Genomic DNA, 22566 nt, shown 5'->3' with positions numbered 1-22566 from the left:
TTGGTTATTCGATTGACAATAACCGCAACATCTGAATAAATTATTATCAATAAATTTTCTAGTTATTTGTTGAAATTTTTGTAATGAATTTTCCGTTAAATAGATAATATAACCCAAATAAAACCATGTTGTTAATGTTGATAATAAATTACGTAAAAAATTTAAATCATAATTTTGAAACCACATAAACAAAACGATCAGATCGATTATTGAACTTGCTGCAAATATCAATAATAATGGTGATAATATTGATAAAATCATTCGATTTATTCCGGCCATTTGACCAATTTCTTTGATTATTGATTCTAAATTTACTTTTTTTTGTTTTTGAAAATTATCAATACGATCAGATATTTGATCAAACCATTCGGAAGTAGCAAATTTTAAATAATTTAAAATAAAAAATGATAAAAAAAATAATACAAAAATATAATAATCGGTAAACATTTCAAAAATTATTTGCCATATATGACGTTGTTTTTCATTCATTTTGAATAAAATTGGTATCAATGTAAATTCAATAAAATCTGTTAGTATAATTATTGAATATTTTCCAATTACATTCCAAGATTTTTGACGGGAATTATAAATCCTTGTAAATATTGTATCAGACATTAATTGATTTAATGTTGATCCAATCGATAGGAATATAATTGGATTGATTATAAGGATTATTTGTAAATAATAACCACCAATTAATGACATAAAATTATTTAAATTTTTATTTATATTTGATGAATTTTTCATTACATTATAATCCCAGAATAATGTTTGTATGATAATTTTGTAATAAACATTTATAATAATGTTTATCAGAATATTCCATATTAGTAATTTTTTTGAAAAATTTATTGGTTTTAGCTGAATTCCTATATAACTTTTTTTTGTAATTTTAAAAATTTAATTAAAATATTGAATAAAAGATTGATGATTGATAATTACTTACCCAAATAAAATTTGAAACCAATCGAGTAGATAATTTCTATCATCATCAACAACAACGTTTTCCTGATTTTTTAAAGACATTTTTTCTTCGATTACCAGAATAAAATGTTTACAAACATTTTCATTTTGTTTTGTTGTAAATTTTTGTAATGTTTTTTTTTCGGTCACTGGTTACGATGACAACCAGATCGATAAGAGTAGAAACATTCAATCAATCAATTTATTTATCATATTGATCTCTACATTCAATTAAATAATTACAATTTTTTTTGTTTTTGTTTTTACAAAAAAATTAATCAAGTTTGTAATGAAATAACAACAAATATTAATATAAATAAAAATGATTGTAATAGAAAATTACAATCAATTGAACATAATTTAAATAAATTCATTTGAAAATCATGTCTATATAAACGATAACATTCGATAAGACGTTGTTTTTGTTGACAAAATATTATATTATTCTTTTGTTGTTGTTTTGAACAGCAACAACAACAACAATTATTATCATTATTATTATTATGTTTACAGCATTTAAATAAATTTTCATTTATAAATTTTTCAATTATAAATTGAAATTTTCTGATAGAATTACTATCCAATTGAATTAGATAACCCAAATATAGCCATGTTGTTAATGATGATATAAAACTACGTAGAAAATTTAAATCATAATTTTGAAACCACATAAATAAAACGATTATATCGATTATTGAACTAATTATAACTATTGATAATATTGGTGATAAATTTCGGGATATTTTTCGATTTATAATGGCCATATGATTTATCTGTTTGATTATTGATTCAATATTTTTATCATTATCGATGGATATTTGATCAAACCATTCAAATGTAGCAAATTTTATATAATTCAAAATGAAAAATGGTAAAAAAAACATTAAACAAAGAAAATAATTTGTAAAAATTTCGATAAAAATTTCCCATTTACAATGTTTTTCATTCCATTCGAACAGAATTGAAAATATTGTAAATTCAATAAAATCTGTTAGTATAATTATTGAATATTTTCCAATTACATTCCAAGATTTTTGACGGGAATTATAAATCCTTGTAAATATTTTATCAGACATTAAATGATTTATTGATGATCCAATTGATAGGAATATAATTGGATTAATTATAATTGATATTTGTAAATAATAACCACCAATAAGGGACATGAAATTATTTAAATTTTTATTTATTTTTGATGAATTTTTCATAACATTATTATCCCAATATAATTGTGAAACGAGAATTTTATAATAACAATTTATAATTATAATTATCAGAATATTCCATATTAGTAATTTTTTCGAAAAATTTATTGGTTTTAGCTGAATTCCTATATAACTTTTGTAATTCAAAATTCAATTTTTTAATAGAAAAAAGATCGATGATTGATAATTTACTTACCCGAAGCAAATTTGAAACCAATCGAGTAGATAATTTCTATCCTCATCATCAACGCTTTCCAGATGTTTATTTTCACTTTTCAAAGACATTTTTCTTCGATTACAAGATTGAAATGTTGTTGCAAACATTTTTATTTTGTTTTTTATTTTTGTTTTGTTATAAATTTTGCTGTTTTTTGTTTTGTTTTGTTTTTGGTTTCGATGACAACCCATGAATCATTGATGAAAATTCAATCAATCAATTGATTAATTATCGATCTCTACATTCAATTGAATAATTACAATTTTTATGCCAGACAAAATAATAACAATTTTATTGAATTTTTTTTTTGTTAATAACCAAAATTTGTAAATACAAAATTTTTATAATCAAGTTTGCAATGAAATAACAACAAATATTAAAATAAATATAAATGAATCTAATAGAAAATGATAATCAATACGACAAACATGAAACAGATTCATATAAAAATCCTTTTCATAAAGTCTATAACATTCAATTAAACGTTGTTTATGAATGCAGAAAAATAATTGAATAGATTTTTTTTCCTGTTCATCATTTTTTTGATAATAATAAACATAATTACAATTACCACAACATTTAAATAAATTATTATCAATAACCGATCGTATTGTTTGTTGAAATATTTGTTGAATTTGATTATCTAAATAGATTAGATAGGCAATATAAAACCATGTTAATAATGATGCAAGTAATGTATGAAAAAAATTCCAACCAATTCCTTTAAACCACATTAACAAAACAATCATATCCAATGATGATGTACAAATAGCTATTGATAACATTGGTGATAGAATCCAGGATAATTTTCGATTAATTTTTGCAATTAAACTAATTTGTTTGATTATATTTTCAATATTTTTTGATTGTTGATTATAATTTGTAATGATAACATTATGAAATATTTCAATAGTAGCAAATTTTACATAATTTAATGTAAAACTTGATATATAATAAATAATACATATATAATAATTTGTAAAAAATTCAAATATTACCGTCCAAAATGTACGTTTATTTTTCATATTCAATGAACCGGCAAATATTGTAAATTCTAAACAATTCAATATGATTATAAATAAAATAGTTGCCATTACTTTTGATGATTTTCGTTTATTTTTATAAATATTTTTAAATATTGATAATGATATCAGTTCAGTTATTAATGGTCCAATATAATTTAATAATATTGGTATTAAAATTAAAAATGCATGTAAATAATAAATACCAAATATGGACATAAAATTATTTAATGCTTTTGCTGTTTCTAATGAATTACGTATGGCATCATAATCCCATAATGGTATTGCAATAAGATTATAATATAAATTTATACAAACAGTAATTATAATGTTACATAATGTATGAATGAAATTTTGTCCATTACGATAATTGAATGATTTTAATTGTATACCTGTATTACTGGAATTTGTAAACGTGAGAAAAAACAAAGGTTACGGACTTTAAAAAAATCAAAATTATAATTACCCAAAAAGTAAAAGAAACCAATTTAAAAGATGATTTTTATCCAATGTTTCTGTGGTAAAAAAATTGTTTGATAACATTTTGCTGAAGATCGAAATGCGAATCTTTTTTCTTTCTGGTTTTGGTTTGTGTCACTTTGATTGATTGATTGTGAATGTCATTTCAATTTGGTTTCATTTATGATGATGGTGGTCTTTAGCCGATATGTTTCGATGACAACCAAATGGGGAACAAATAACAGAAAACAAATGAATCAATCAATGAATTAATTAATCATCGATTTCTCTTGCGGGGGTTTTTCTTCGGTGCACAAAATTTGACAAATAATACACAGCGGTATTCATCACGATATTGATTGTAATTCAAAACATTGAATGGAAATTTTTTTGAATTTTTTTTTATTAATTTCTAAAATGGAAAAAATAATTCTAATCAGAATTTCAAATCAATATTTTTTTAGATTCAATTTTTCTTCCCATGAAAGTATTTTATATTTTACATCAGAATTCGAAAAATCATCATTTGTTGTTGTTGTTTTTGGTTCCACTTTTATTATTGTTGTTGGTGATAATTTTGGAAACATTATTTGTTTTGTCATAGGTGACAGTGGCTGTGGTGGTGGTGGGGGCGGAGGTGGCAGTGACGCTAATGTTGATTTTGATGATATTTCTCTCATCGCCATTGATGCAACTTTGGTCAATTTTGTTGGTGATTTTGTTGCCATTGGTGGTGGTGGCGGCGGAGGTGGAGGAGGTGGCGGTGGCGCTAATGTTGATTTTGATGTTGCTTCTTTCATCGTCATAGATGGAATTTTGGTTAATTTTGTTTCCATTGGTGGCGGTGGTGGTTCTTCCGATGTTGATTTTGGTGGTATTTCTTTCATCGTCATAGATGGAATTTCGGCTAATTTTGTTGTTGATTTTGCTGCCATTGGTGATGGTGGCGGCGGAGGTGGAGGAGGTGGTGGTGGCGCTAATGTTGATTTTGATGTTGCTTCTTTCATCGTCATAGATGGAATTTTGATTAATTTTGTTTCCATTGGTGGCGGTGGTGGTTCTTCCGATGTTGATTTTGATGTTGCTTCTTTCATCGTCATAGATGGAATTTCGGCTAATTTTGTTGTTGATTTTGCTGCCATTGGTGATGGTGGCGGCGGAGGTGTAGGAGGTGGTGGTGGCGCTAATGTTGATTTTGATGTTGCTTCTTTCATCGTCATAGATGGAATTTTGGTTAATTTTGTTTCCATTGGTGGCGGTGGTGGTTCTTCCGATGTTGATTTTGATGTTGCTTCTTTCATCGTCATAGATGGAATTTTGGTTAATTTTGCTGTTGATTTTGCTGCCATTGGTGGTAGTGGCGGCGGCGCTATTGTTGATTTTGCTGCCATTGGTGGCGGTGGTGGTTCTTCCGATGCTGATTTTTTTTGTATTTCTTTTATCGTCACTGATGGAATTTCGGTTAATTTTGTTGTTGATTTTGTTGCCATTGGTGTCGGTGGCGGCGGCGCTATTGTTGATTTTGATGACATTTCTCTCATCGCCATTGATGGAATTTTGGTCAATTTTGTTGTTGATTTAGTCGCCATTGGTGGCGGTGGTTCCAATGATGATTTTGATGTTGCTTCTTTCATCTTCATTGATGGAATTTTGGTCAATTTTGTTGATGATTTTGTTGCCATTGGTGGTGGTTTCAATGTTGATTTTTGTGGTATTTCTTTTATCTTTATTGATGGAAATTCAGTTAATGCTTGTGTCATTTTTTCTATAATTTCTGGTGTTGCTGTTGATTTTGTTGGTATTACTTTTATCGTCATTGGAGGTATTTTGATTAATAATGGTAACATTTTTCTAGTCCTTGTTGTTGTCGGTGTTTGTGAATAACTTTTATCTATCAATGCTTTTTTGGTTATTGTTGTTGTTGTTGTTGTTGATTTTGTTGTTGTTGTTGTTGTTGTTGTTTTTGCTTTTGGTTTTGTTATTGTAGTTGTAGTTTTAGTTGTAACTGTTTTTTTTCTTTTCATATTAAGATAATAACCAATTGATAGAACACACATCAATAAAATCAATAATATTATAATCAAATAAATGGATAGTATTTTTTGTATTAATGATTTACCAATATTATCTTCTTGATCAAAATTAAATATATCCGGTGTATTATTACAGAAAAAAAATTTATCAAATGATAAACGTTTCATTGGATAAATATGATCATAATCATTCGATTCTAATGATGATCGAATTGTAAATAATAAAAATTGTTTACGTTTTGAAACAAAATATAAATATTCATGATAATTAAATGTTAAATCAATTGCTGATAGTAATTGATGTGTTAAATTCCATGCAGCACAATTTGTTTGTCTATCTAAACGATAATAATAATCAACAACATTATTAAGTTCATTTTTCATTTGAAATATACAAACATATGCATTATAATTATTATTATCATCATCCATTGGATCATTAATTAAATGATAATAATATTCATTACTATAACGATTATAAATACTATAAATTAAATATTGTCTTTTTCCATTATCAATCATAATATAATGTTTTTTTGAATCATTTTTTGATAATATTGTTTTGGTCATTTGTTTTTCCATTGTATCATATTTATAATGTTCAATTGTATTATCCGAATCTTTTGTTATTAAATAGATAATTATATTATTTTTCGGTTTGATTAATGAATAAACAGGTGATGTATGTGAATCCATTGATGCATAACATGCTGCATTTAATGAAGTTGATGTTTCTGATGGCATTTCAAATATATCAATACGATAACCTTCATCAAAATTTAAACAAGTAAAATTTTTATTAAAACGTTTATCAATTATTGGTGGATAAACAATTACAGTACATGTTTCAAATTGATATAAATAATTATTCATTATTGATAATCCATTCATTTTATATTTTAAACCACAATCAATAATTGGATCATTACCATCTTTATGTGTTGATTTTGGTAACCAATTTAAATCATTTGGTCTTGGTTCATATTTTATAATTGTTGTTGAATAAAATTTTAATAATATAACATTTATTACAATGTTAGCGACAACAACTATTTTGACAATTTTGGTCATTTTTTTCGGTTTGAGAACTCTTTTTGAAACTTTCAGAATTTCGAATGAAATTGCTCGTTTTTCCAGGACTTTAAATACAAGAGGAAAATTTTTCGAAAATTGAATTTATTTTATTTTTCACAGGGAAAATTTCTCGAATTTAGAATTTTTATTATTATTTTTATTTTACAACAAAAAAAAATGATTACAAAAAAATTAAATTATTGATTTAATGTTCATTGATGTTGATAACAATTTACTATTACCAACAATATTACCATCAATATTACTATTAATACTATCAATACTTGTAATATGATCATCAATTCTAGCACTATCAATAGCCATTAAACTCATACGTCTTTTATAATATGATTGTATAGTCATAAATATACAAAGTATTATAAATATTACTATTAAACATAATGATGCAATATCGATTGATTCTTCTTCTTTTTTTGTTGTTGTTAATGTTTTTGTTGTTGTTGCTCTTGTTGTTTTTGCTCTTGTTGTTTTTGCTCTTGTTGTTGTTGCTATTGTTGTTGTTGTTGTTGTTGTTGTTGTTGTTGATTGAAATTTTGGTTTAATTTTTTTATCAATCAAATTATCATCGGTAAATCGTTGTCCGGATTTACAATAAAAAAATTTCGAAAATTTTATCATTTTCAACGGAAATTCTTGATTATTTGTAACATTTGATTTAGCTGATTTTATTAATGAAAGTTTTGTAATAAAAACTTGTTTTAGTTGTTTGGAAACTAAACATAATTTTCCATATGAATGAAATGTATGATCAATTGAATTCATTATTGAATTTGTTAAACTATCATTATTATTATTATCATTATTACATTTTTCGGCTTGTAATCGAATTAGATATGATGAATTGTAATCACTGCTTTTATTGTTATTATTATTATTTGAACGTCGTCTAATACAAATATAACCGATAAAATTATTTTTTTTAAATTCAATCGGATCTTTTATCAGTTGATATTGTTGTTGTTGTTGTTGATTATCATCATTATCCTTATAATTATTATGAATTAAAAATTGTTGATAACCATTATCAACCATAATAAAATGTGCTTGATGATTATTTAATAAAAATGTTAATTTTTTCTGTCGTTTCCTTTGGATATTATAAATAAAATAATCAATTGATTCATTATTAATTTTTACTAATAAATAAAGATAAATATTACTAGTATTTTTACCCTTATTTTTTTTGGTATAAGGGTTTTTTGTATGAAATATACTAGTATTATTATGATTATTATTTTTATAATTTGATTGATGATTGTTGTTGTTTTTTCGTCGTAATAATGAATAAACTGGATCAATCAATGATGCAAATGACCAACTACAAATATTTTTTAATAAATTCATTCTTGGCATATCGAAAAATTCAAACATATAACCATTATCTAATTTTAGTTGGGTAAAATTCTGATCTAAATGTTCAGATAATGGTGGTCGATATATAATTACTGAACATTTTCCAAATTGATGTAGATGATCATCTAGAATGGAAAATCCATTTATATCATGTTCAATACCACATTGTTCTAGATGATCATCCGTATATGATTTAGGAAACCAAACATTTGTTAATGTTGTTTGAATCATCATGAACAATATGATGACGGCTATATTGACATTGATTGTCATTTTTTCCAAACGAATTTAATACGGTTTACGTTTGTTCGTTTGTAAATTTTCGAATCAAACTTTTATTATGATTGAAAAAATTTTATTTATTTATTAGTTTTTTTTAATGGAAAAATTAAATTATAACAACAATAAAATATTGTAAATTGTAATTAATTATTTAAACTTGATGTAGAAGAAGAAGAAGTGAGAATTTGACTTGTTTGTGAAGTCAATTTATTATCATCATTATTATTACAACCACCACCACCACCACTAATTACTTTAGTAGTTATATTATCATCATTCTTTAATTCAGTTTTACTTTTACTATCACATTTAAATAAATTACTAAATGTCATTAAAAGTATGATTAATAAAAAAATTATATGTAAAATTACAATTTTTGGCATCATTTTTTCAATAAATCTTTTTTCATGATCCAAAAATTTCTTTCTAAATTCTTTTTCCGCTTGTTTAAACATTTTTTCACCAAATGATATCATTTGTTCAACATATGATGAAATTTTTTCACCAAATGTTGCTATTTGTTTATCAAATGGTGGTGATCTTTTTGCATGTTGTTGTCTTGAACTACAAGTAAAAAAATCCTGTAATGATTTCCATTTTAATGGATATTCCATTATTGAATCATTATGAGGATATGTTAATAATTTTTGATCGGTAATTAAAATGAAATTCTGTTGTTTTGAAATTAATAATAATTTTCCATAAACAGTAAATGATAAATCAATTGATGATAATAATTTATTTGTTAATTGCCAATTATAACATGGTTTTTGTTGTAAACTAATTCGATAATCATCATGATTGATTGTAAAATTTTTTGTAATACAAATATAACCAACTTTATTATAATAATCTTTGTAATGATAAATTAATGAAATTAAAAGATATTGTATCATTGAATTGGATTGATTTACATTATGTATTAACATCATTTGTTCATTATCATTATTAATCATTACAAAATGTGTTTTTATTGAAAATTTTCGATGTTTTCTACGAAATTTATCTCCATAAGTATTGAAAATTTGATAAAAATTTGTATTATTCAATGAAAGTCTGACCATTAGACAAAATTTTAAATAATAATTATCACTTTGATTATAATTTGAACGTTGTAATGAATATTGTATTGATTCCGGTGATGATGATGATGATGATACTAACGAACAAAATGTTTCATCCAATAATGGATGAATTTCATTCATTTGATAACGATAACCATTATTGAAAATAAATTTTGTAAAATTTTTTGTAAAATATTGAAATAATGGTGGTGGATAAATTATTATTGAACATTTTTCAAATTGATATAGATAATTATCATTGATTACAGACAAACCATAAATATCATAATCAAGACCACATTCAACAAATTTATTATCATCGTTGGACGATGATCGTGTTGGTGGTGGTAATTTTGGAAACCAAATATTACGAAAATCTTGTTTTGTTGTTGTTTGTAATTTTTTCTGATTTGTAAATGGAAATAATAGTAATGTGACGGCTATATCGACAATTTTGATCATGATTAGTTGTTTCAGAAAAGATTGTTTAGTTTCAAATCAAACTTTTATTATGGCCGATTGAAAATTTATTTATTATTGATATTTTTTTTTAATTATAAAAATTAAATTACAACAAAAATTATAAATTGTAATTGTAAAATTGTAATTGATTAATTAATTAAACTCGAAGTAGTAGTAGAAGAAACGGGAGAAGAAGAAGAAGAAGTGAGAATTTGACTTGTTTGTGAAGTTATTTTATTACCAACATTATTACAACCACCAACGCAACCACTAATTACTTTTGTAGTTATATTATTATCATCATTCTTTAAACAAGTTTTACTTATAATTTTACCATCATTTTTATTTTTATTTTTACTTTTAGTATTACAAACAATCATTAAAAGTAAAATTATCAATAAAATCATATAAATAACGGCAACATTTGAAACCAATTGTGTCATAAATTTATCTCTTTCTTTATCAAAATATTGGCTCATTTCATTTTGAACAAATTTTAATTTATCTTGAAAAAATGATGCTATTCCATTTTTAATATTATTAGCTTGCTTGGAAATTTCATCTAATATTGATCTTTTAAAATATTTTTGTTGTTGACTTAACTTATCATCTTCGGATGATGTTGATGTTGGTGGCGTTGGTGTTGTTGATGATGATTTTGCAAACCGAACATTACGTAAATCTTGTTTTGTTGTAAGTAATTTTTTCTGATTTGTTAATGAAAATAACATTATAACGATGATAATAATGACGACTATATCGACAATTTTGGTCATAATTATAGTTTACAAACAAACAAAAAACCATATTCATGACCTTCAAAATAAATTTAAAATTATTAATCCATTTTATATTAATGGTTTGAAAAAAAATAATTAAATTAAATTGAACAAAAAAAATTACATTATTTTTATTAATTACAAAAAATTTACAAATCAAAATTAAAATTTTATCCATTGAATATCACCACCAGATTTACCGGATTGTTGTTGTTGTTTGTTTGTTTGTTTATTGTTTTTTCCCCTTTTCTTCATTTGTTTTTGTTGTTGGTGTTGTTGTTGCTGATATTATCGATGTTAATGATAATGGTGATAATGTTTTTAACGGTGTTATTGTTGATTTTGGTGTAAATAATGTTGGTAATGTTGATTTAGATATACATGTTGTTAATGTTGAATTGGATGGAAATCTAGTTGGAAATGTTGATTGTGATTTAGCTGTTATTGATGATAATGATAATTTTGATTTAATTGATGGATATGTTAATTTTGATTTAAATGATGGATATGTTATTGGTATTGATGATTTTAATAATAATGATGATTGTTGTTTTTCAGTTGGTATTGATGATTTAAATTCTAATAATGATTGTTTATGTAATGATGATGTTGGTAATGGTAATGATGATGATGATGATGATGATTGTTGTCGTCGTATAGTTTCTATTCGTTTTCTAATCGATATTGGTGATGATAAAAATATTTTCTTATATAATTCAAATGGTATTAAATTATAATGTATCATTATAACTGATAATATTATTAATAAACCAAGAAATAATAATACCATTGTTGTTGTTGATTTAAATTTTTCCCAAAATGTTTTTCTAACCAACATTTTATCATTATTAATTAATGCTTTTGTATCGGATGATTTATCTTTTTCTTTTGGTTTTACAGTTGTTGATTTATCTTTTGATCTACAATGAAAAAATTCTTTTAATGATCGTACTTCTAAACGATATTCTTGAGTATCATGAAAATTTTCAAATAATTTTTCATCAATTACATATAATTTTTGTATTACTTTTGATATTAATAATGATTTATTATAAATATTAAATGTAAAATTTACAGATGATAATAATGATTCGGTTAAACGCCAATTATCACATGGATATTTTTGTAAATTTATATGATAAATATTTTCATAACTTTCATCTAAATGTTTTATACAAATAAATATAAATTGTTTTTTACTTTCAATTTTATAAATAGATGGATCTTTAATTAATTGATATTGATGACCATTACTTTCATCATTATTATCATTATTATGATAATCATTATGTAACATTAATTGTTCATTACCATTATAAATCATTATATAATGTGTATTTGGATTATAATATTTTATATGTATTATAAATTCATTATTAAGTGATGAATCATATGCTAAATAATCAAAATAATTTTCTTCTGATTTAGTTATTAAATTTAATCGTACATGTTCATTTAAATCAGATTGTGGTATTTTTTTTATCCGTATTAATGAATATTTTGGTTTTATAAATGATTGTTCAATCATTGGACAAATACGTTCACTAATACCTGGTTGTAATTCACTGAATTCCCACCAATAACCACGATCAAAATATAATTTTGTTAAATTTTTATCCAAATATTCATCGATCAGTGGTCGATATATTAATACTGAACATTTTTTAAATTGATAAAGATAATTATCAAGTATTGATATACCATACATTTCATGACTTAAACCACATTCAACTAAATTTTTATTTGAATATGATATTGGTCTCCAAATATATGGATCTTTTTTCAATGTTTTCAATGTCATTATTGTTTTTGGTAAATATAATAACATTATCATTATTAAAATGATAAAAACTTTCGTCATATTGATTATGGCGGCTATATTAACAATGTTGGTTGCCAAAATTTGATCTTTCGGATGGATTTGTTTTGTTTCAATTTAAAACCAAAATAAATTTCAAAAACAAAAAAAAACTTTTTCAACTAAATTCCCCGAGCAAATTGTATTGATTTTTATTCCCCCCCCCACAAAAATGGGGGAAAAATTAAATTAAAATTAAAAATTCAGAATTTATTTTTTTTCTTGTAAAACAAACAAAAAAAAATCTAATTTTGTAATTTTTGGTTTAAGATTTTGTTTCACTCATTGTATCACTCATCGGATCCTCCAAATTCGATTGTAATCGTTTTTCTTTTGATGATGATTGCGGTGGCGGTGGCGCTACTGGTGCGGCTACGGATTTTGATTTAGATAATTCTGGAGTAAATGATTTTGACTTTGTTTTGGATAATTCTGGTTTAGATTTTGGTTTTGACTTTGGTTTGGGTTTGGATTTTGATAATTCAGGTTTCGACTTTGGAATTGATTTTGATTTTGATAATTCAGGTTGCGACTTTGATTGGGATGAATCTGGTTTAGGCTTTGGTATTGACTTTGGAATTGATTTTGATTTTGATAATTCAGGTTGCGACTTTGATTGGGATGAATCTGGTTTAGGTTTTGGTATTGACTTTGGTTTGGATAATTCGGGTTTAAGCTTTGGAATGGATTTTGGTTTTGTCTTTGGTTTGGATTTTGGTTTGGTTTTTCTACCAGTTTTTGGTGATTTTCCACCTGTTTTTGGTGATTTTCTACCGGTTCTTGGTGATTTTCGTTGTTTTAATGGCTGTTGTTGTTTATTGAATGCTGTTACTAATGATGCAACATGTTGATTTGGAATTGCTGAACGAATACTTGGTTCTTTTAATACTGGTTTGATTGATTGTTTTTCATCAATGGCCGATGTTGTTGTTGTTGTTGTTGCTGCTGCTGCTGCTGCTGGCAATTGTTTAAGAAAAGCTTCTCGTAATTCTTGAACATTAACCGCTGGTGGCGGTTGTTGTTGTTGTTGATATTGAAGATTAACCTCCGCTGATGGTGGTGTTGGCTGTTCTTGAAGATTATACGATGGTTGTTGTTGTATTCCTTGAATATTCACTTCAGATGATAGTGATGATTGTGAATTTGTTTGTGGTGATAATAATGTTGTTGTTGATGTTTCACCATCACTAACATTACCATCATAATCTTGTTGTTGTTGTTGTTGACCAGTTTCATCTACTTCTACTTCCTCTTCCACTACTTCTTCCCCATCTTGTTTTCCATGACGATGACCACGATGACGACGACGAAGACGAAAACCATGTCTTGGTTTTTGATTCAATGGATAAATATAAAATTCAAATATTAAAAATATTGTAAATAATATTACAACAATTAATATCATTATTAATAATATTAAAATTATAATTCCGGCTATACGATTTCCTTGTCCAAACTTTAATATTAATGATGATGCTGTTGTTGTTGTTTCAATCATTGATATTGTTGTAAAATCATTTTCATTACCAGTATCATAATGAAATTCTTTATCAATTTTTATTAATGAATTTTCATCATTATTTACAACCAATGAATTACAATCGATTAAAAATTCATTAATCGATTTCGTTTGTAGAGGGTATTTTTCATTTAATCTTTTTTGTAAAAATAATTCATAATTTATAATGAAAATTTTTTGTTCTTCAATCGAAACCAGATATAACCAATGACGTTTATATGTAAAACCATAGCTAATTTTTGTCAGAATGTTTTTTGTAGATTCTAATTCATGTTGTTCACATTTTGTTTCAACCGATATTAAACGAATTTTCGTATGATCCGAATCAATACAAATATTTGCATCAGGTTGACGGTTTAATGGACTTTTTAGATATTGAATTTTTTCATTATCTTCATTTTCATAAAGTATCAGATGTGAATTATGAAAACCACTAATCAATATCCATTGTGTTTGATATTGATATGAACGACGTATGGATGTTTGTTGTAATGGATTATTTATTGTATAAAATTCATAATTATATTCAACTGGTGAACGTTTTATATAAACAGACATTAATTTTCCCCATTTTTCATGCTGTACAAATGTAAAACCAAAATGTTGATGATATTCTTTTAATGATAATGTTCGTGAATAATATTGTAATGAATTTAAATCAATATCATTAAATAATAACCATTTTTTATTTATTTGTTGCATTAATATTCTATGTTGTTGTTGTTGACCATTTTGTCCTAAATTTAATTGCTGTTTATCCGGATTAAAATGATCATTTAAATTATCATAAATCATAACGGTAAAATCTTTAAATACTTGTATAATTTTTTCATGTAAAAATGATATGCTTAATGTTTGATTAAATTGTTCCCGATATGAACCACATTCGGTTGATATTTTTAATATTGTTTGATTTGATGTTTGTTGTTGTTGTTGTTGTTGTGATCTTTTTGATTTTGATTTTAATGATAATGTTGGTGACCAAATCAATGTTGAAACGATAATCATAACGATGATCTTGGTTTTTGATGGTGAAATCATCATTATCCACGGATATTAACTAACTTTTTGGTTGTTTGGCGGATTGAAACGGGTTGAAAACCTCGATGAAAACAGAGAATTCGAGAAAGAAACAAATAAAATTTACAAAATTTTTATCCAAAATTTTTATTTACTAAACCAAATGATAATTTAATTTTAAAAGAGAAAAAAATTAAAGAATTTATTTACAATCAGAAAATTTTATAAGATTATTATTATTATTATTGAATTATAATTTATAAAATCAAAAACGAAAAAAAAATCAAATGAAAAACAGACGAGAAAGAAAAAAACAGAATCATAAGAAAAATTACAAAAAACAAGAATATTCTTCATTTTTTTTTGTTTTGTTTTTTAAAATTATTATTCCATTATTGAATGATAAGATTTGTGTCGATGATAATCACGATTATCATTAGTATTTGAAGATGTCGTCGATGGTTGATTATGATTAAATTGTAAACGTGGACATTCATGATTACGTTCCGGATATTGATGTTTATCAATCAAACGATAATGACATATACGCAGTTCATGATGTTGTTGTTGCGGATAAAACGATGATGATGATGGATTCCAGTAAGAATTTCGATTTGATAATGATGATTGTGGTTGATAATAAGTATGTAATAAGGATTTTGATGATTCTTCCTGGTGATAATATCTATTATCATCATTTTGTATCATTGAATCGATTAATGTTGAAATAGTCGTAGTCGATGTTGTTGTTGATATTTTTCGATGATGATGATGACCTTTACGACGTTTACGTTTTTTACGTTTATTTTTTTGATTTTGTTGATGATGATTATGATTAACCATCGATGAATCTGCTGATGTTCGGCTATTAATTTGATTATTATTACTATCTAACAAGGTAGAAATAGTCATCGTTGATGATGATGATGAGGGTTTTAAAAATTTTGAACCACCTTCCTTATCTTGAATTGGAATCTGAATCGAATCGATTCGTTGATTTGAATAATAACCATCCAGTGATTGATTTTTCAGATTTTTCAATGTTAAGTAATTAAGAAAATTATTATTATTTACTGATAAACCACCGGTTGATCCAGATAATGATGATGGTGGTGAATAAAATTGTAATAATTCATTTTGGTGTTGTTGTTGTTGATCGGATGTTTTTGAATCCATTGTTGATCCAAAATATTGATCAGATAATGGAGATAATTTTGCTGATGGAAATCTTGATAATTTTGTATTAAATATTGATCGATGATTGATTGGATAATTTTCCCGTTGCTGATGTGGATGATAATGTTGATGTTGATGATGATGATGATGGTTATGATGATGACCATATTGATGATGATGATTATGATAATAATATTGATTATAATTCACCGGTATTTGTTCCCAACAATTTAATGCTTCAGGTAATGTTACATGATCGATTGATACTTTATACCAATCTAATTTGGTTAATAATATATGTGCCATACATGATGGTATAAAACAAGCACTAACATTTGTTAATGTTTTTATCATTTGTTCCGATAATGAACGGATATATTGAATACGTTCTTGGTCATTTATTAGACCACCATTACCAATTCCATGACCACCTTGACCAACACCCCCACCACCAGTAACAATACCATCCATATATAATTGAAATTCATCATATTGAAATTGTACAATAAATAATGGTGTTGATAATGTTGGATAAAGACGATAACCAAAAAAACAACGCCATGGTTCCTGTGGATATTGTTTGGCACATGATTCTGGTACACGACTATTCCATAATCTTGATTTTTGAAAAAAAATTTTGAAAAAAGTTAACATTAATATCAAATAGATGGCGCAACCGGTTTCATAAATGAATAAAATAAATACCTATATGCACCACGAATTGTTTCGGTTGGTGGACAAAAACCATCGGTACATGGTGCTGTCGATGATGATGATAATTTGGATGAACTTTGCTGTTGATCATCCATATCCATAATCCAACCAGAATCAGCCAAACCACGTACATCAGCCATCGAACCAGAATCGGCAATCTGTTTTGCAACACGATCCAAATTAATCATAACACCAGCAGCACCGGCTGATGATCCAGCTAATAATACAAATTTTGCATGTAAAAATTGATATTTTGGTGAACGAATTAATTCACCAATAACTTCATCAATAATACGTGAACCTAAAAATGACATTGTCATTTGTGATGATTGATGATTAGCAGGTTGATCACCGCTCCAAATATCCGATGAACAATATGGTATGAAAACATGATTGGCATTCCACCAATATGGATTTATTGTCGGTGATGATGATAATATTCCACTAACTAAATCAATCAAGGGTTAAATAATTTTCAATCAAAAACAACAATAGGAAAAAAATCCATACCAGTTTTATATTGACTCCAACGAAATGATGTCATAAAATCACGCATTTTATACCAACGTTGATCACATGCTTGTTTACTCATACAATACCAACCACCTTCTAAAAATATTAACCAACGTTTTGAACCATTTGGTGATTGTCGTATGTAATAACCAGCACGTGTACCATCATTACATGTAACCGATGAATTTGATAACCATTGCAGATGCATTGCAGAATATTGATGCGCAAGTTGTGCAAATAATTGCTGTTGTTGTTGTTGTTGAGCTGAATTTGATAATTTCGATGATAATTTTGATTGTTGTTGTTGTTGTTGTTGTTGAAATTGCATTGAATATTGTAATGGACGTTGTTGTTGTTGTTGTTCCGATGATAATACAGATAATGATGGTGATTCTTCATCATTCATCATACGATTTAAATATTCATCGTTATCATCATTATCATCATTTAATTGATCAGATAATGAAGAGGTAGTTGCTGCTGTCGATGAAGAATTGTTTGCTTGTAACAGATAATCCTGATGTATTGATGATAATGATGATGATGATGTTGGTATCGATTGTATCGATTGTTTAAAACGATATTTAGCACATGTTGTCGATATAATAACACCCATTGTTAATAATAATATTAATGGTAATATTTCCATGATTGTTGATAAACAAATTGTTGTTGTTGATGATGGTGATTGTATCGATAGTGATGGTGATGAACGATTTAAATTTACAATCGATGATTCGTTGTTATTGTCGTTGATGAATTTTTGTTGTTGTTGTTGATTCATCGACAAATTATCGATTGTATCGATTAAAATATTATCGGATTCCGTTTTAGTTCGCTTCGATTGTTGTTGTTGTTGTTGTTGTTGAACAGAATCAAATGTAAATGAATTTAATTTCTGATATAAACATTGTGGATAAGTTTGTTTTGTTTTTTGAACAAAAATTTGATTATTCAGTGATTCTGATGATATCAACGATGTTAATGATGATGATGATGATGGTGAAAAATTGTCAATATCCTCATCATCGATACAATCGATATTTGGTTGTAAATCCGTTGTTGTTGTTAATCGAAATGGATAATAAAAAAATGTATTATAATGATAATAACAATATGAATATTGACGATAATTATTGATTATTGATTTTTGTTGTTGTTGTTTTGGCTGAAATTGTTGTTGTTGTTGTTGATATGACCAGAATTTTAACCAAAATTTATTATCATTTTTCCATTTTGTTATTGTTTTAGTTGTTTTTTGAAAATGTTTTTTACATCGCCTGCGACGACGACGTCGATGATTACTATTGTCACGTAATGTTTTTGTTGTTGTTGTTGTTGTTGTTAAACCGGAACAATTAACAGAATTTTGATTCCAACAAGAATCTAACGTGTTAAATTGTCCATTTTGATGATGATGATGATGACGATGATCAATGATAATTGATGAAGCCGTTTTGATTTTTTGTTCAGAATTATTTTCACTATTCACAGTTGATAATGGTTGTTGTTGTTGTTGTCTGTTTTGTTGCTGTAAATCGAATGATTGTTTTCGTTGAAGTAAATGAACATTTTCATCATCATCATCATCATCATCGTGGTAATCCTGATGATGATGATGATGATGATCGACAACTTGATTTAGTTCACTATCAACAACAACAACAGCAATTATCATTGATGATTGATCATTGATATTATCATCATCATTACCATTACCATTATTATTATTATCGTTCAACGATAAATGGCCACGACCATTTTTATTTTCATCAACGCCTTTATTATCGTTATATTTACAATTACAACAAGATTCATTGATCAATGAAGAAAATGGTTTCTGTTGTCGTTGTTTAATATTTTTACTTTGATCTTGTTGTTGTTGTTGTTGTTGTTGTTTTCGGTGATCTTCATGAATAAAATATTGTCGGCATTTATTTCTTTGATCTTTACTCTCATCATCATCATCATCATTTTGATCATCAACACCATCAATAGCAGAAGCTTGACTAGCTGTCAAGATCAAAGATGAATAAGCCGACAACAATGATGATGACATTGGTGATAATGAAGAATTCATTGATAACGATTCTTTTGGTTCATCGATTAATGCTTCTATCTTTTTATCTTTATTGTGGTATTGTTCTTTAGATTCTACCACTACTATTTGTGGTGTTGCTGCTATCACAATATTTTCTTCATTCTTGATAATCTTCATCTTCTTCTTTGAATTATCATTTTGGTTGTTATTATTATTATTATGGTCATCATCATCATCATTGAAATTATCGTCGTTATCGTTATCATCGACCAACATCCGAATCTTTGATCTTGCCGCCATTATCGATGATGATAATGCCGACATATCTTCAATGGATAATGATTTTGTTTGTTTGAATCGTCTTTGTCGTTGTTTGAATCAAAATGACCAATATGATGATGATAATTTGCTGGAACCTCCTATTGCCACTCCTACTTTTACGCCCCTTGATGTTTTTCACTGGTTAAAATGAAACAAAAAAAAAGGCGTCACACAATTGATTGGTTATTGACAGGTCGAAACAAACTATAAATTATTGATTGATTGATTGATTGATCTGTCAATCATCAAAAAAAAAATTAAACTGATGTCCAAAGGTGTGTTTGTGTGTTCATTTCCATTTCATTTGATTCCAAAAATTGCAAAAACAAAAATGAAAATCGAAAATTTCAATTTGAAAAATTCAATTCAATTTTACAAATCGAGAATTGAATTTTGGCAACAAAAAAATCTAATTATAACAGCAGCATCAACATCAGAGAAAGTGAAAAGAGAAAAACAAAAACAGGAAATTTCCCGAAAATGGAATTGAAAAAATTGATTTCTCATCATGGCCGCAGGGTGGGTGGGAAAATGGGAAAGAACGCCAAAAATATTACAATAAAAAACCAGGAATTTTTAACACCCGAAAACCAGAAAAAAATGAAATTTTTTTAAATTAAATTCTCTCTCACTCACTCCCTACAAACAAGAAAAAAAAGATAAAGAAAACCACGAAACACGAAGAATCTATAGACAAAATCGAAGACAATGTAGATGAATTGAATGAATGAAAAAAACTCTTGACTTTTGAAAACATCCAGGGAAAAGAATTTGAAAAAAAGATTTAATTTCATTTTTTCGGTTTTTTTTGAAAATGGCAAAATGAAATGCGCATGCGTATCACTTTAAGATGTTCATTTCTTTTCAGTCGACCAAAAGATTAATCAATCAAAAAGTCTATTTTTTCGATTTTAAAAAAGTTTTTTCGTTTTTGTTAGACGATAAGAGAAAATTCCGAAAAAAATATTTCCAATAAAGTTTCTGGAATGTTATTGCTGTCAATTTCTCAAATATATTTTCGTTTCGGAAAATTTTCTCCAAAAATTTTTTCTTAATTAATTTTTTCTTGGTTTGGTTTTGGTTTTGGTTTGATTGATAATAAACCAGACACAACACAAAAACGAAGCCAAAAAGAAAATAAACAAACATTTAAAGACAGAGTTGGACGTTACCAGTTATATAATCAGTTCTTCGTCTGACTTGCATAGAATCCAAACCAGTAAAGAAAAATTCTATAGAATTTCCGATAAGATTTTCTTTGGAAAGAAAGAAAAGAAAGAAAGAAATCTAATTTTATTTTTCACAAGAATTGTATACAATCGCGAAGAATTTGTTCAATTTTGCTTTCCGGAAAATTTCTTTAGAAAAAAAATTCCAGAAATTAACGATGACAACCATCAATCTGAACTGATCGTTTTGTGTAGATCGGTGAAAATCTTTCCGAGAAAATTTCCCAACATTCATTTCATTCATTGATTTGTAATTAATCTTTTTATTCTGTTCACTTCTTTTAAATTAATTAATAAATCATTTTTGAATGAATAATTTTTGCCAAAAGAAGAAAGAAACATCACATTACATTGCATTCAATGATTGATTGTTTCAGTGTTCAGTCAGTCAGACGATGTTTGCCTTTTTCACACTTTCTTTCTTTCAGTTTTTTAAAAAATATTATCTCTAATGGAATCCGTTGAATAGAAATTTATCGATCCAACAACAACAACAAAGAGATTGAAAAAAAGTGATGTTTTGATGGAATTCAAGCCAAAATGTGTCGAAATAGTATGCCAAATTTCAATGAACTGTGGGTTAAAATTGATTTTTGTGTTTTTCGTTGTTTTTACACAAAACAACATGAAATTAGATCTATTCAGAGAAATTTTCTGGGAAAGGGGAATCCTGAAACTTTTTTTTTTAATTCTCAAATTTCATAAATTTTTGAACTAAATTTTCAACAAAATTATTACCTGAACACGGAGATGGCTAGGTGAAAAATATAATAAGTTATTCGGTTGATTCAATTCGACAAAGTAAAACACACACACACATCAAAAGCTGATGTTGATTATGTAATGATGATTCAAATGTTGCAACCAAACAAAAAAAAATCTTCTTTTGCTTTTTTTGGATTGTTTTTCACTTTCTTTTTCTTCTTCAAATTACATCATGATTGGAATGAATGGATGGATATAAAATGATGAAAATGAAAATGAAAAAATCCATAAAGTAAGTAATGTAATCAGAAAAAAAATTGTGCGCAAATCAACATTTTAGGTTAGGTTAGTTGGTCTGTTTTTGATTGTTGTCAGTAAAGACTTGCGCGTTTTTCATTTTTGGATGCTTTTGCACGCGTGCGCACGTGTTTTTTTTGCTAATTTGATTGATTGATCGATTATTGATTGGATAATCGATAAACCAAAAAAACAACAACAACCAGAACAAATTGAAAAATATTTAAATTTCAACAAAA

The 22566-nt window shown here is 26.4% G+C and overlaps 6 protein-coding genes across 11 annotated transcripts; all 6 read right to left on the bottom strand.

Moving 5' to 3' along the window:
* Window positions 1-646: 646 nt before the first annotated feature.
* LOC142645264 (uncharacterized) lies at window positions 647-2808 on the bottom strand. Of its 3 annotated transcripts, XM_075821144.1 has the most exons (4): window positions 2365-2808; window positions 1986-2301; window positions 947-1736; window positions 647-877 (listed from the first exon to the last, which is right to left on the bottom strand). In XM_075821144.1, exons 1-3 carry the CDS (start codon window positions 2574-2576, stop codon window positions 1242-1244), a joined length of 1023 nt encoding a protein of 340 aa, XP_075677259.1. In that variant the 5' UTR covers window positions 2577-2808; the 3' UTR covers window positions 647-877; window positions 947-1241. The 3 variants fall into 3 exon arrangements, with proteins under 3 accessions (XP_075677259.1, XP_075677257.1, XP_075677258.1); XM_075821142.1 differs by having other exon boundaries at window positions 947-2301; XM_075821143.1 differs by having other exon boundaries at window positions 947-2293.
* LOC142645221 (uncharacterized) lies at window positions 2610-4171 on the bottom strand. Its single transcript, XM_075820968.1, has 3 exons — window positions 3874-4171; window positions 2957-3807; window positions 2610-2623 (listed from the first exon to the last, which is right to left on the bottom strand). Exons 1-3 carry the CDS (start codon window positions 3948-3950, stop codon window positions 2610-2612), a joined length of 942 nt encoding a protein of 313 aa, XP_075677083.1. The 5' UTR covers window positions 3951-4171.
* A 125-nt stretch (window positions 4172-4296) lies between these two features.
* On the bottom strand, window positions 4297-7017 carry LOC142645195 (uncharacterized). Of its 2 annotated transcripts, none has more exons than XM_075820903.1 (2): window positions 5265-7017; window positions 4297-5222 (listed from the first exon to the last, which is right to left on the bottom strand). In XM_075820903.1, the coding sequence occupies exons 1-2, from the start codon at window positions 6968-6970 to the stop codon at window positions 4316-4318; spliced, it is 2613 nt and encodes an 870-aa protein (XP_075677018.1). In that variant the 5' UTR covers window positions 6971-7017; the 3' UTR covers window positions 4297-4315. The 2 variants fall into 2 exon arrangements, with proteins under 2 accessions (XP_075677018.1, XP_075677019.1); XM_075820904.1 differs by having other exon boundaries at window positions 4298-6666; window positions 6737-6758.
* Window positions 7018-8850: 1833 nt separating this feature from the next.
* On the bottom strand, window positions 8851-10178 carry LOC142645184 (uncharacterized). The gene is made up of 2 exons (XM_075820825.1): window positions 9001-10178; window positions 8851-8929 (listed from the first exon to the last, which is right to left on the bottom strand). The coding sequence occupies exons 1-2, from the start codon at window positions 10153-10155 to the stop codon at window positions 8927-8929; spliced, it is 1158 nt and encodes a 385-aa protein (XP_075676940.1). The 5' UTR covers window positions 10156-10178; the 3' UTR covers window positions 8851-8926.
* A 2803-nt stretch (window positions 10179-12981) lies between these two features.
* On the bottom strand, window positions 12982-15480 carry LOC113794081 (uncharacterized). Of its 3 annotated transcripts, none has more exons than XM_075820823.1 (2): window positions 13396-15480; window positions 12982-13317 (listed from the first exon to the last, which is right to left on the bottom strand). In XM_075820823.1, the coding sequence occupies exons 1-2, from the start codon at window positions 15353-15355 to the stop codon at window positions 13058-13060; spliced, it is 2220 nt and encodes a 739-aa protein (XP_075676938.1). In that variant the 5' UTR covers window positions 15356-15480; the 3' UTR covers window positions 12982-13057. The 3 variants fall into 3 exon arrangements, with proteins under 3 accessions (XP_075676938.1, XP_075676939.1, XP_075676937.1); XM_075820824.1 differs by having other exon boundaries at window positions 12982-13278; XM_075820822.1 differs by having other exon boundaries at window positions 12982-13278; window positions 13318-15479.
* A 124-nt stretch (window positions 15481-15604) lies between these two features.
* Window positions 15605-22292, bottom strand: Notum (palmitoleoyl-protein carboxylesterase notum). Its single transcript, XM_075820820.1, has 4 exons — window positions 22064-22292; window positions 17732-20234; window positions 17213-17669; window positions 15605-17123 (listed from the first exon to the last, which is right to left on the bottom strand). Exons 2-4 carry the CDS (start codon window positions 20097-20099, stop codon window positions 15716-15718), a joined length of 4233 nt encoding a protein of 1410 aa, XP_075676935.1. The 5' UTR covers window positions 20100-20234; window positions 22064-22292; the 3' UTR covers window positions 15605-15715.
* Between the last annotated feature and the right edge of the window lie 274 nt (window positions 22293-22566).

This window comes from Dermatophagoides pteronyssinus, unplaced genomic scaffold (genome assembly GCF_027571235.1).
Source record: "Dermatophagoides pteronyssinus isolate colony J.1.1.1.1 unplaced genomic scaffold, Derpt_VIB-CSIC_2022.12 sq0008, whole genome shotgun sequence".
Taxonomy (NCBI): Eukaryota; Metazoa; Arthropoda; class Arachnida; order Sarcoptiformes; family Pyroglyphidae; genus Dermatophagoides; species Dermatophagoides pteronyssinus.
This window is presented reverse-complemented; position numbering and strand designations above follow the sequence as displayed.

Bases quoted from the DNA above. Each gene is read 5' to 3' on its own strand.
- LOC142645264 (XM_075821142.1), bottom strand. From the start codon at position 2,576: ATGGGTTGTCATCGAAACCAAAAACAAAACAAAACAAAAAACAGCAAA. The intron at 2,302-2,364 runs GTAAGTAAATTA...GAATTACAAAAG, and splicing joins TGGTTTCAAATTTGCTTCGG to TTATATAGGAATTCAGCTAA.
- LOC142645221 (XM_075820968.1), bottom strand. From the start codon at position 3,950: ATGTTATCAAACAATTTTTTTACCACAGAAACATTGGATAAAAATCAT. The intron at 3,808-3,873 runs GTAATTATAATT...TACAAATTCCAG, and splicing joins TGGTTTCTTTTACTTTTTGG to TAATACAGGTATACAATTAA.
- LOC142645195 (XM_075820903.1), bottom strand. From the start codon at position 6,970: ATGACCAAAATTGTCAAAATAGTTGTTGTCGCTAACATTGTAATAAAT. The intron at 5,223-5,264 runs GCCACCAATGGC...GCCGCCGCCACT, and splicing joins GCATCGGAAGAACCACCACC to ACCACCAATGGCAGCAAAAT.
- LOC142645184 (XM_075820825.1), bottom strand. From the start codon at position 10,155: ATGATCAAAATTGTCGATATAGCCGTCACATTACTATTATTTCCATTT.
- LOC113794081 (XM_075820822.1), bottom strand. From the start codon at position 15,355: ATGATGATTTCACCATCAAAAACCAAGATCATCGTTATGATTATCGTT. The intron at 13,279-13,317 runs CTGAATTATCAA...CAAAGTCGAAAC, and splicing joins ATCCCAATCAAAGTCGCAAC to CTGAATTATCAAAATCCAAA.
- Notum (XM_075820820.1), bottom strand. From the start codon at position 20,099: ATGTCGGCATTATCATCATCGATAATGGCGGCAAGATCAAAGATTCGG. The intron at 17,670-17,731 runs GTATGGATTTTT...TGATTGATTTAG, and splicing joins TTGGAGTCAATATAAAACTG to TTAGTGGAATATTATCATCA. The intron at 17,124-17,212 runs GTATTTATTTTA...TCAAAAATCAAG, and splicing joins ACAATTCGTGGTGCATATAG to ATTATGGAATAGTCGTGTAC.